This window comes from Canis aureus, chromosome 4 (genome assembly GCF_053574225.1).
Source record: "Canis aureus isolate CA01 chromosome 4, VMU_Caureus_v.1.0, whole genome shotgun sequence".
NCBI lineage: Eukaryota > Metazoa > Chordata > Mammalia > Carnivora > Canidae > Canis > Canis aureus.
In genome coordinates, this window is record NC_135614.1 from 35,423,241 (window position 1) to 35,436,951 (window position 13,711).

General features: G+C 35.3%; 1 protein-coding gene across 2 annotated transcripts in view; it reads right to left on the minus strand.

Moving 5' to 3' along the window:
* Window positions 1-13,711, minus strand: part of GRID1 (glutamate ionotropic receptor delta type subunit 1) — a 640,626-nt gene that overhangs the window by 94,695 nt on the left and 532,220 nt on the right. For both annotated transcript variants that reach the window (XM_077895250.1, XM_077895251.1), the window contains one exon: window positions 13,099-13,237. In XM_077895250.1, coding sequence (XP_077751376.1) covers window positions 13,099-13,237 — 139 coding nt within the window. The remainder of the gene's footprint in view (window positions 1-13,098; window positions 13,238-13,711) is intronic.

The following is a 13,711-nucleotide window of genomic DNA, read 5'->3' on the forward strand; positions in this document are numbered from 1 at the left end:
TTATAATTACATATAAGTAATATTACAAATAAAGTATAAATAATTTTAAATATATATTTATTTATCTTGCATAACACTTTCACTTATTAATATATATTTAAAGTTCCTCTATGTCTTTTTACATCTTGATAGCTCATTTATTTTTAGTACTGAATAATATTCCATTGAGTGGATGTACCTGAGTTTATCCATTCATCTCTTGCTTCCATATTTTGGTAATCACAAGTAAAGCTGTCATAAAAATTCATGTGCAAGTTTTAGTGTAGATATGTGATTTCAATTCATTTGGGTAAATACCATGGAGTGTGACTGCTGGATCATATGATAAGCATAGGTTTAGTTTTGTAAGAAACTGTCAAAATTTCTTCTGAAGTGGCCATTTTCCATTCCCAATGAATGGAAATGAAATGAAAGAGAGTAGTTGTTGCTCCACATCCTCACCAGTATTTGGTGCTGTCAGTGGTTTTGCGCTATGGCCATTCTAATGTAGTGGTACCTCGTTATCTTATTTTTCGGTTCCCTAATGATATATGATATTAGGCATCTGTCCACAGGGCTGTTTGCCATATGCAAATCTTCTGGGTGAGATGCCTGTTCAGCTCTTTTGCCTGTTTTTTAAATGAGTTATTTGTTCTCTTATTGTTCAATTTTAAGAGTTCTTTATCCATTTTAGATACTAATGCTGTATTTGATATATATTTTGCCAAGATTCTCTCCCAATCTCTGACTTGTCTTCTCATTATCTTACCAGTATCTTTGTCACAGAAGTTTTAAATTTTAATGAAGCCCAATCTATCAATTTTTCTTTTATTGATTGTACTTTTGGTATTGTAGCTAAGAAGTCATCACCACATCCAAGGTGAACTAGATTTCCAGTTTATCATAAGACTGCAAATAATCATAAAAATTTTGTAATAAAAAGTTACAGCAAGTTTATGTGAATAAAGATCAATTTTTAAACCAAGAAGACTAGAGGTAAAATTATCTTGGGATAAATTTGATTGCTGTTATGTTCAATCATTTTATTTTTCCTTCTGAAACTATATGAATGTGTGGACACAAGAAAAAGCTCTTATTATGGATGGTCTATCTTTCCCCAGCTTAGCCAAGAATTTATCTGTAGGAAGTTTTTGGTCATTTTAGTTTACAAATGTGAGGTTTCCAAATTCAATGGAAAGATGAACAGACATCTAAAATATCATAATAAGGCCATTTATAGCAACCTCCCCATTTTACAGATAGAGAAACTAAGAATGAGAAAGGAGGCATGATTAATGTCAGCCAGCCAGCTGGTGACTTTACCAAAACAGTTTTCTACTTCCTAGACTGTCATCTTCTTACCCACATCTTCCAGTCATGCTGCTTTTCCTCAATCCAGGATTCCAAATCCCAGAGCTATTACTTTGACTGCCAAGGTCCTTGTCAACAACAATTGTTTCTAGACTTATATATGGTCCTTTCTATGTGCCAGGTAATGTTCTAAATTCTAACATATGTTTGTTAATCTCCCTCAATAGTCCTATGATATAGATGCTACTCTTACTCTTATACATAGATGAGAAAAGAAAGGTGTATAGAGATTAGGTAAATCACCCAAGATCACATAGTTAGTAAGTGGGAGAGAAGATGTGAACCCTGGCAATTAAGCTTAACTGGCTATGCTCATTACAACTGCACTTTGTTATATCTCCTAGTCATACCACTGTGCTTCTGCCTGCCAACACAAGCCTGTAGGATAATTGGGATCCCTCTGAATGTGATCCCTCTGAATTCTACTAATCTAGAACTTTTAACCAAAGCATTTCCTAAATATAGGGCATTGATGCTTGTAGTGCCAAACTACCTGTCAATGCTACCTTTTCCAAATGACTCTGCTTTCTTCATGATAATAGGTAAAGATCTACTTGTAATTGTAATGGAGATAAAAGTAATTATATTTTGAGATAAGTTTAGTGAACTAAAATGAAGATAGGGGATCCCTGGGTGGCGCAGCGGTTTAGCGCCTGCCTTTGGCTCAGGGCGCGATCCTGGAGACCCGGGATCGAATCCCACATCGGGCTCCTGGTGCATGGAGCCTGCTTCTCCCTCTGCCTATGTCTCCGCCTCTCTCTCTCTCTCTGTGTGACTATCATAAATAAATTTTAAAAAAAAAATTAAAAAAAAATAATAAAATAAAATGAAGATAGGTCCTCTTCCTTGAATGGACTTTATACCCATTCCAAACAAGAAAGCTAAAAATTGCTTAAGGTAATTATTAAGTATATTTCTGTTCTAAAAAAAAAAAAAAAAAATATATATATATATATATATATATATATATATATATATATAATCAGTCTCTCTTGAATACCAGCTTTCCTTAAGCTTGTAAAGGAATTTATAGGTTTTAAAGACTAGGACATTTACATGGACACTGAATATGAACATTTATAAGGAGTTTAACAATCATTACTGAATGGTTTTATATTAGTTTGAAAATGCATAGGCCAGAGACCATTTGGATTTATAAGAAAGACTCATCAGTAAAAAGAGGACAGATATCCATCATTAAGCCTTCCAGATAACTCCGAAATGACCATGTAATTTTGTAAACTACAGGCGATCATATATCATGAACCTAGGGAAGGATGCCACCCATTTATCAGATATTTGGGAGAAGCAAATTAGTGGGACACAGCAATGCAAGACTCAAATTCATCTTGCATTGAAAGTCATCATCTCAGTGGATTTCCTTTTATACCTACATAGACAAAGCAATTCAAAGTAGCAATAATGGAAGGCCCTTGAATTCCTCTGGCCTCTGCAGATACAATATTCAGAAATCCCAATTCACTGGCATTTGTCTCTGACAGAGAGAAGAGCATTGCCAGAAAGAAGGTTAAGAAATACAGTGACTTTTCATACTGTTGCAGGGGCTGCATCAATCAGGATTCTAGAAACAGAAACTTTATCAAGGCAAAAACTCTAAAAAGGAAGCTTTCCACTAAGGCACAGGGCTTGTAATGGGGATTTACATCACAGTCTCCAGCTAAATTCACAAGATCAGGTTAAGATCTGAGAGGGTGATTCTACCGGTAGCCAGGTGAAATATTAGGAGATTCAGGGAGTCTCTGGACTCCCTGTTTATGGAAAGAGTTCTCTAGAATCACGAAAGAGCATACTAAACATAAAAACAACAACATGTAGGTATAAGGAAGGGATTTAGCATGAAAGAAATAATGTGTAAATATATTATAGTGCATCAAAGACCCTAAAAACATACTGTTTGAAAAGTATATACTAAGGGAAATTAAGTTTTAAAAATATTTGTTTTTCTATAGGTATAATCCACTATAATTAAAGACTCTTTAAAACAAAAAATAAATATTAATTTCATAAAGAGTGGCTGAGACATAAAAGAGGTATTAACAGTGGTAGAGAGGAAAAATGAAGGAGAAATACAAATAACAAGGAGAATTTATATACTCATTAATGTTGAAAAACATATGAACACTGGAAAAAATCTAATCAGAAATTTGAAAGACAAGATAAAGAACTCTCTGAATAAAAAGAAAAAGATAAATGAGTGGAAATTATCAGAGAGTACAACAGACATAAAGGACTCATAGTATCAACATACAAAAATTCAATGTTCCTGGAAACAAGACAAAGACAAATGCAAAAGATGTAATAGATAAGGGAAGATTTAATAAATGACAAAATTAATGAGCTAAAGCTATCAGGTTGTTTTTTGCATGTAATAAAGAATTCAGAATTCAAATCATAATTAATGACATGTAGGCCAACTCATTAAATATTGATAGAAGTTTTTATATTCAAGGATATTAAGGTTAATGGCAAAGAAGAAAGCATAAGAAAGGAGAAGTAAATGAGGAAGAAAATAAAAAGGAGGGGAGAAGAAAGAAAAGGGATCATAAGGAGAGAAGGGGAGAAGGAAGATGATGATGAGCAGGGATATAAGGAAAAAAGTGGGAAATAATGGGAAGAAGACATGGAGAGGAAGGAAGAAGGGGGAACAGTGGGGAAGAATAGAGGGAGAAGGAAGGAGGGGGAGGAGGAGAAAGTGAAAAGGAAAGTGACACAGAGAAGGAAGAGGTAGAGAAGAAGGAAGAGGAGGGAAGAGAAGAAGGAGAAGGAGGGATTAAAATAGAGGGAGGAAGAGGAAAAGCAACAAGAGTAGGAAGGAGAGAGGAGGACGGAAGTTAAATGAAAGGGAAGGAGGAAGGAGAAGACAAGGGAGAAAAAGGAGACAGAAAAAAGAGAGTAGAGGAAAGAGTGAGAAGAAAAGATAGGAAAGGAAAGAGGAACAGAGGAAAAGGAGGTGAATGGGGTATTCTCATGCTTCTCTGAGGCATTACATACAGGAAGAACAACGGAGCAAATCCTATAGAATTCAGACAATAGAGGAAATTCTATACAATATGAAGGGGAAAAGATGTAACTAGAATATTATACCAGATTAGTTTTTTTAATTCATGCATAAATGCAACAGAAAAAGATTCTCCGATATATTATCTCACAACATATACCATTCTTGCTAGACCTATTGCTCAAATAACTACTCTAGCTGAACAAAAATTTATCAAAATAAAGAAATGAACTATGGCAAATCACAGAGTAGAGAAACATTCAACAATCACTGAAACCCCTGGAACATAGATTTCAGTCCAAATAATGACTATAAATGTAGATGTGATAAAACAAAAGAATAAAATGCTAAATATATATATTAGAGAAACCATCAAATATTAGGAGGAGGAGAAGGAGAAGGAAAGAAATAACAATAGTAAACTGGGCCCCAAATCTCAGATTATATTACCAAAACATGATTGAGTAGGAGGGAAGGACAAAAAGGTATTCCAGGACCATCGAGGGAAAGATATAAATATATGGTTTCAAGCTTGATTCTGAAAGAGAAACAACAGTGCATGTATATTGAAGCCTAAAGGAAACCACTGGTGGTTAAGAGAGGATCCTTAACTTCCAGTTGTGGTGGTGGTGGTTCCTAGGGAACCATATTAATAATAATGGTAATAGAATGCTAAACATCATGAAAATAATTTAGAATGCATAAGTAGACATGAGAGAAAATTAAATATATTTATATTATACAACCTGTCAGTGGTCCACCAATAAGTTGAAATAAACGAATTCCTAGAAACATACAATATACATTTAAAGAATGGACACCAATCCTCCTCAAATTCTTACTCCAAAAATGCAAGAGGAGGGAATGCTTCCTAACTCATTCTAAGAGGTCAGAACCTTAAAAACACATTACAGGAAAAGAAAACTGCAAACCTGATGGGATGAGCACTGGGTGTTATGCTATATGTTGGCAAATTGAACTCCAATAAAAAAAAAAAGAAGAAGAAAAGAAAACTACAAACCAATATTCCTGAGTAATGTGGATTCAACAATCTTCAACAAAATACTAGGAAACTGGGCAGCCCTGGTGGCCTAGCAGTTTAGCGCCGCCTTCAGCCCAAGGCCTGACCCTGGAGTCCCGGGATTGAGTCCCACGTCTGGATCCCTGCATGGAGTCTGCTTCTCCCTCTGCCTGTGTCTCTGCCTCTCTCTCTCTCTCTCTCTCTCTCTCTCTCTCTCTCTGTCTCTCATGAATAAATAAATAAAATCTTTTTAAAAAATACTAGGAAACTGAATTCAACAGCATATGTTTTTAAATATGGACCAACCAATATTTATTCTGAAATGTAAGGATGGTTCAACATACCAAGATCCATCAGTATAAAATTCTATGTTACCCAAATGAAGGGGGAAAAAAACCACATTATCATCTCAAGGCAGGAAAAGCATTTGACAAAATGAAATACCCTTTCATGATAAAAACTGAACAGGCTAGGAAGAAAAGGAAGCTACCTTGATGTAATAAAGGCCATATAAAAGAAACTCAAAGCTAACATTATACTCAAGGCTTTTCCTCTAAGGTCAGGAACAAGACAAGAATGCCTATTTTCACCACTTCCATTCAACATAGTACTGGAAGTCATAGTCAGACAATTAGGCAAGAAAAAGAAATAAAAGATTTTCAAGTTGGAAGGTAAGAAGTGGAAGTATCTCTGCTGTCAGACAACATGACCTGATATGTAGAAAACCTTAAAATTGGACACACACAAAAACCGCAAATACTAGAATAAATAAATCAGCAAAGTTGTAGGCTAAAAAAAAAAATAATAAACCAAGATCAGTTGCATTTCTGTACATTAATAGTGAATCCTCTGAAAGGGAAATACAAAAACAACCCCAGTTATAATAATGTCAAAAAGAATAAATACCTAAGAATAAACTTAATCAAAAAGGCAAAAGACATATATACTGAAAACTAAATAATGTTTCTGAAATAAGTTAAAGACACAAATAAATGATAAGACACCTATCTATGCTCATGGATTGAAATACTTCATATTGTTAAAATGTCAATACTACTTAAAGCAATTTACAAATTCAGTGTGATCTCTATCAAAATTCCAATGATGGTTCAGGCAGAAATAGAAAAATCCATTGTAAAATTTCCCCCTCAAGGATCCCCAATTAGTCAAGACAATTTTGATAAAGAATAAAGTTGATGATCTCAAATTTCCTGAATTCAAAATGTACTACAAAGCTATAGTAATCAAAATAGTGTGTACTGACATGAAGAGAGATGCACAGACAGGCCAATGGAATAGAATAAAAAGCCCAGATCTCATTTATATTCAAATCATTTCAAACAAAGGTTTGAAACAAATCCACTCAATGAGGAAAGGACAGTCTTTTTTAATAAATGGTGCTGGGAAAACACGGTATCCTCATGCAAAAGAATGAAATAGGACCCTAACCTTACACCATGTATAAAAATTAACAAAATGGATCAAAATCTTAAATATAAGACCTAAGACTATAAAACTCCTAGAATAAAACATTCAGGAAGGATTTCATGACATTGGATCTGGCAATAATTTCTTAGATATGACAATAAAAGGAAAGCTGACAATAACAAAAAATAGATAATATGGGCTTCATCAAAATTAAAAACTTCTCTGCATCCAAAGACACTACCAACAGAATTAAAAGGCTACCCATAAAATGGGAGAAGATATTTACAATATCTAATGAGAGATTAATACCTGAGATATACATAAAAAACTACAGCCCAGTAATAAAAACAACCTAATTAAAAATGGGCAATAAACTTAAACAGACATTTCTCCAAAGAAGATATGCAAATGGCCATTAACACATGAAAAGATGCTCAGTATCACTAATTATTAGGGAAATGCCAATCATAACCAAAATGAGATACCACTTCACACCCATTAGGATAGCTATTATGAAAACAAAACAAAAAATAAGTATGGGTAAGGTTGTAAAGAAACTGGAATTCTTGTTAGTTACTGGTGGGACTGTGAAATGGTGGAATTGCTGTAGAATATGATAAAGTAGTTCCTAATAAAAAAAGTTAAACATAGAATTACCATATGATACAACAATTCCACTTCTGAGTATATACCCAAGAGTACTTAAAGCCAGGACTTGAACATATACCTATACACCTGTGTTTAAAACAGCATTATTAAATAGCCAAAGGATGGAAGCAACAGATGCATCTCTCAACAGATGAATGTATAAACAAAATGTGATATATATGCTGCATATTTATACACACGCTACAACATCAATGAAGCTTTAAGACATGCTAAGTGAAATAAGTTAGTCACGAAAGGACAAAAACTGTATTGTTTCACTTATCCAAGGTACCTAGAGTAGTCAAATTTATAGAGAGATAACAGGACTATGGTTTCCAGAGTCTGGGAAAGTAGGGAATGGGGAGTACTGTATAGACTTTCAGTTTTACAATATGAAGCATTCTAGAGATGGATGGTGATGATGTTTATAGAACAATGTGAATATACTTGATGACATTAAACTGTACACTTAAGGGACACCTGGGTGGCTCAGAGGTTGAGCATCTACCTTCTGCCAAGGGCGTGATACTGAAGTCCCGGGATCCAGTTCCGCATCGGGCTCCCTGCATGGAGCCTGCTTTTCCCTCTGCCTGTGTCTCTGCCTCTCTCTCTGTGTCACTCATGAATAAATAAATAAAATCTTAAAAAAATAAAAATAAATAAACTGTACACTTAAAAATAATTAAAATGATAAAATTTATGTTATGTATATTTCATCACGATTTAAAAATTAAAATTAAAGTTGTTTTGAAACAAATTATGAAATTTATTCAATAAGTAAAAAAAAAAAAAACAAAAAAAAAGAATTTAAAAATTAAATATAGAAGAGCATCCATTGAATAAATTGGGAAAAATTTTGTTACTTCCCAAAAAAGTAAGGGATCCGACAGCTTCATAAAGGAGTTCCTGGGGCAGAGGTGGAGTAGAACAGAGAGAAACATTTTTTCAATTTTTTCATACTATTAAAATAAAGTTGGCTTTGATCCAAATTACATTGTTGTAAATTAAGATGGGAATTGACATGCCTTGGGCAACCACTTAAAAATATAACTCAAAACTCTATATAGTAAAAGAAAAACAGGGGAATCAAAATGGTATAAGGAATATATCTATTTAACACAAAAGAAAGAAGTAATGGAGGAAATGAGGAACAACAGAGGTGTAAGACAGAAAAAGAACTAATACATGGCAGAAGTAATTTCTTCCTTATCACTAATTACATTAGATGTAAATGGATTAAACTATCCAATTAAAGCAGAGATTGGTAGAACAGATGAAAAAACATGATTGAACTATATGTTATATGGACGTGACTCACTTTAGATTCCAAGACAAATAGATTGAAAATAAAAGAATAAAAAAATTTTGTTCAAACAATAACCAAAAGAGAACTGGAGTGGGATACTAATACCAGACAAAGTAAACATTAAGGGAAAAGTTTTTGTAAGAGACAAAGAAGAGCAGTATATAAAAGGGTCATTTGATAAGAATATAAAAAATTACAATTAGAAACATATGTACATCTAACAATAGAGTCCCAAAACATACGGATCAAAATTGATAAAATTGAAGGGAAAAATAGGCAGTTCTGAAAAAAATGGCTAGAGACTTTAATATCCCACATTCAATAATTGATCCACAACAACAATAGAAGATCAGCAACTAAATGAAAAACATGAACAACACTATAAGCCAACTAAACCTGAAGATGAAATAGACAATATGAATTGCCCTTTACTTTGAAAATTGTATTTATTAACTTAAAAGCTCCAAGAACATGGATCTTCTAGAAGCTTTCCCTGGAGAATTATACATTTAAAGATGAATTAACACCAACTTTATATAATCTCTCACAGAAAACAGAAGATAAGAAGGCTTCCTAAATCATTTTATGAAGCCAGTGCTACCCTGAAACCAAAACTAGACAAAAATAGCACAATAAATAAAAGTGAAAACTGATAATTCTCATAAATTTTTTTATTTATTTAAGATTTTATTTATTCATGAGAGACACAGAGAGAGAGAGAGAGAGAGAGAGAGAGAGAGGAACAGACACAGGCAGAAGAAGCAGGCTTCATGCAGGGAACCTGACATGGGACTTGATCCCAGGTCTCCAGGATCACACCCCGGACTGAAGACAGTGCTAAACCGCTGAGTCACCTGGGTTGCCCAATTCTCATAAATTTAGATGTAAAAATCCTCAACCAGAATATCAGCAGAAAGAATCCGAAATATATGCAAAGAATCATAGATCATGACCAGGGGAGATTCGTTCAAGGTACACAACATTTGAAAAACAATCACTGTAATCTATCATATTAGTAAGCCAAAGAAGAAAAATCATATGGTCCTGTCAAGCAAGGAAAAAAAAAAAAGCATTTGAGAAATCTAATACCCATTCATGATAGTCTCAGCAAGTTATGATCTATTGGTTTAATGCAATTTTAACTATAATTAATGCAATTCCTATCAAAATCTTGGAAAATTTTTTATAAACATATGTTTATAAAATTTGAGTAGAAAGATGCAGGCCCCAGAATAGTTAAAACAAGCTGAACAAAGAAGAATAAAATGAGAGGGGTCACTCTGCCCAGTATTAAGGTTTACTCTGTAGCTATAGTAACCAAGACAGTGTGGTATCGGCAAAGGCACAGGCACATAGATCAATGGAACTGAATGGAAAACTCAGAAATAGACCCACATGCACCCAGCTGATTTCTGACAAATTGCAAAAGCAATTCAATGAAGGAAGAACAGCCTTTTTAATAAATGATGCTAAAGTAATTGGATGTTCATAGACAAAACCATATATGTGTGTGTGTGTGTGTGTGTGTGTGTGTAACAGAATTATGTATCTAAAACTCACTTAACCTCATGCCTTATACAAAAATTAACTCAAAATTGACTGTAGACTGAAACGTAAAATGTAAAATTACAACACTTTGAGGAAAAACAGAAAAAACAGGGGATTATCTTCATGGTCTAAGGTTAGGCAAGAGTTAGACTTGACACCAAAGGTATGATCCACAAAAGAATAAATTTATAAATTGGACTTCACAGGAATTAACATTTTTTTTCTCTGTGAAAGAACTTGTTAAGATGTTGAAAAGAGAAAGTACAGAGTGGGGAAAATATTTACAAATAAGATGTCTGACAAAGAACTAGTATCTAAAATATATAAAGAACTTTCAAAACACAAGAGTAATAGTCAAACAACCGATTTGGAAAATGGGCAAGGGGCTCCTGGGTGGCTCAGTCGGGTAAGCACCCCACTCTGGATTTTGGGTTAGGTCATGATCTCAGGGTCGTGAGATTCGAGTTCCAAGTCAGGCTCTGTACTGCGATGGAACCTGCTTGGGATTCTCTCTCCCTCTGCTCTTCCCCCTGTTCATGCATGTGTGCTCTCTTTCTCTCTCTCTAAAAAAGAGAGAGAGAGAGAGAGAGAGAGAGAGAGAGAGAGAAAGGAAGAAAAAGAAAATGGGCAAAATACTCAAATGGATATTTCACCAAAGAGGTTACTATATAGTTAGCAATAAGCACATTAAAAGGTGTTCAACACAATTGCTCATTAGGGAAATGCAAATTAAAACCAGAATGAGATATCAGTCCATGCCTATCAGAATGGTAAAATAAAAAAATAGTGAAAATCCTAAATGCTGGCAAAGATGCAAAGAAACCGGATCATTACCATACCACTAGTAGTAATATAAAGTTCCAGTCACTCTGGAATATGGGTTGATAGTTTCTTATAAAACATAATTTCTTATAAAACGTGCTATTACCACATGACCCAGCAATTGCACTCTTGGATATGTATCACAAACAAATGAAAACTTGTGTTCACACCAAAACCTACGCACAAATACGTGTATAGTGGCTTTCTTCATAATTGCATAAGGGCGAAAACAAGCTGACATCCTCCAGTGTGTGAACTCACGAACAAGCTGTGGTGCATGTAATACTACTAAGCAACAAAAAGGCAATGAATTATTAATACACACACCAACCTGGATGAGCCTCTAGAGAATGGCACTAAATGAAAAAGGCAATCCAAAAGCTATGATTCCATTCATATAACATATATAAAATGACAACATTTTAAAGATTTTTATTTACTTATTTATTTGAGAGAGAGAGAACATGAGTGAGCAGGGAGGAGGAGCAGAGGAAGAGAGACAAGCAGACTTGGTACTGAGCATGAGCCCGAGGTGGGGCCCAACTCCAGGACCCTGACATTGTGACCTGAGCTGAAATCAAGAGTTGGACGCTTCACTGACTGAGCCGCCCAGGTGCCCTGAAATGATAACATCTTAGAAATGGAGAACACATGAGTGGTCACCAGGGGTTGAGAGCAGGACTAGAGGGGAGGAAGTGTGTGTGAGATGGGTGTGGCCATAAGAGGAAAATACAAGGGATCCTCGCAGGAATAAAATTCTTTATCATCTTTACTGTGGTGATGAATACACACATCTACACACGTGACGAGACTGTGTAGCACCAGATGCACGCACATGCACGTGCGCAGGGAAATGAGTACAAGAGGGGAAATCTGAATAGAATCAGCCAGTTCTCTTAATATCAATACTCTGGCTGTGATAAGATGACTACAGTTTTGCAAAATGTGACCATGGGGGGAAACCAGTTAAAGGGTATTATGATATCTCTCTGCATTATTTCTTACAACTGCATGTGAATCTATAATTATCTCAATAAAAATGCCAACTGAAAAATAAGACTGGATGCTATCATACTAAATTTTGAATCCTGGCCAGAGTCTGAACTCTTTTAAATAGGCCGCTGGGAGCCATAGAAGCTGTTTAAGTACGGATGACCAGGTAGGGCTGTGGATCAAAAGAATCCATATAATGATAGTGAGTATGATGAATTAAGGGAGAAATTACACACGATAATCAAGAATCCAGTGAGAGGGGATATTGCGGCCAATATGGTACCGGAGGAAACGCAGACTAGTGCCCACGGTCACTTCAGCAACCGCATTGCAAACACCCCTTCACTTGGCCCAAGTTCATCTGCAATTTACACAGTATGTGGAATTCTGATCCTAAAACAAAGGTGCTCCCATGTTATTCCACTATGTTGAACTAATTCTTTTACACCATATTTTTAAAACTTTGGTAAAACAAAGAAATGTTTTTATTCCCTGATTTCAATAATTTCACAAGTATAAGTGAAATAAGTTTTCTAATCACTGTGATAGTGGCATGTCTTTAAAAATAAGTTTAAGGTGTTTGAAGATTTGGGAAAATATCTTAGACTTGTGGTCTTAATTAATTTTAATTTAATGTTTAGAAAATTTTGATTAAATAAGTTTGTAATCAACGTTTAAATGCCTGAGGAAATTTAATTTGTTAATTTTTAATGTTTTGATTTCTTAGTCTTATAAGCAGCATTTAAATGTTCAGAGAAGTATTATTTAATTCATTTATGCATTTATATAATTGTGTATGAAGTAAAATACAAGAGGAGCAAAGCTCTCCAATGCATTGAGTACGATGATCAAACTGCAGATCTGGGATCTGAGTCTGTTTACCTCTATAACATGAGGCTACATTGTCTTTACAGCTTTTCGGAGCTGCATGATCCCAGATCTGGAGGGAGGAATGGATCTTACCTTATGGGGTTGTCCATCCTGGACACTGTAAGGAATGCAGCAAGATTCGCTGTGTAGGAGGAGCACACAATGAGGGTGAAGAGCCACCAGCTACCCATCACGATGCGCATGGCCATGGAGTTCACGGAGGATTCGCCACCTGCAGAAGGCCAGCAAAGTGGTTGGCCCTGGACTTCGTGCTCACTCCCATCCCCACAGAAATGCTCCAGCTCCACCCTGCAGCCGGGCTCAAGGAACCACCAAGAGGTTGGGCTAGGGAGCAGGGAACTGAGTTGCTGGCTGGTTATGGGGGACTGTGACAATTCTGGGAAGGAATCCAAAGATTATCCATCTTGGAAAGGGATGAAGGACCACCAAATACAAAGATCCAGGACTTCACTGGGTTGCCTACTTCCAGGGCTGCAACCTGATGTAAGAGCCTTTCCCCATTTCGAATTCAGAGAGAGTAGTCTCAGGAATTCTGTAAATATAGAATTACCTCCTACCTGGAGGGTTCCCTGGCTTTCTTATAAACCTCAGAAATGAGATCTCACTTTTATTAATATTCAGCCCTCACTAGATGACTTTTTTCCTAGGATTTTCAGAAGTCATTGCCTGTGACTTGTAGTCTGAA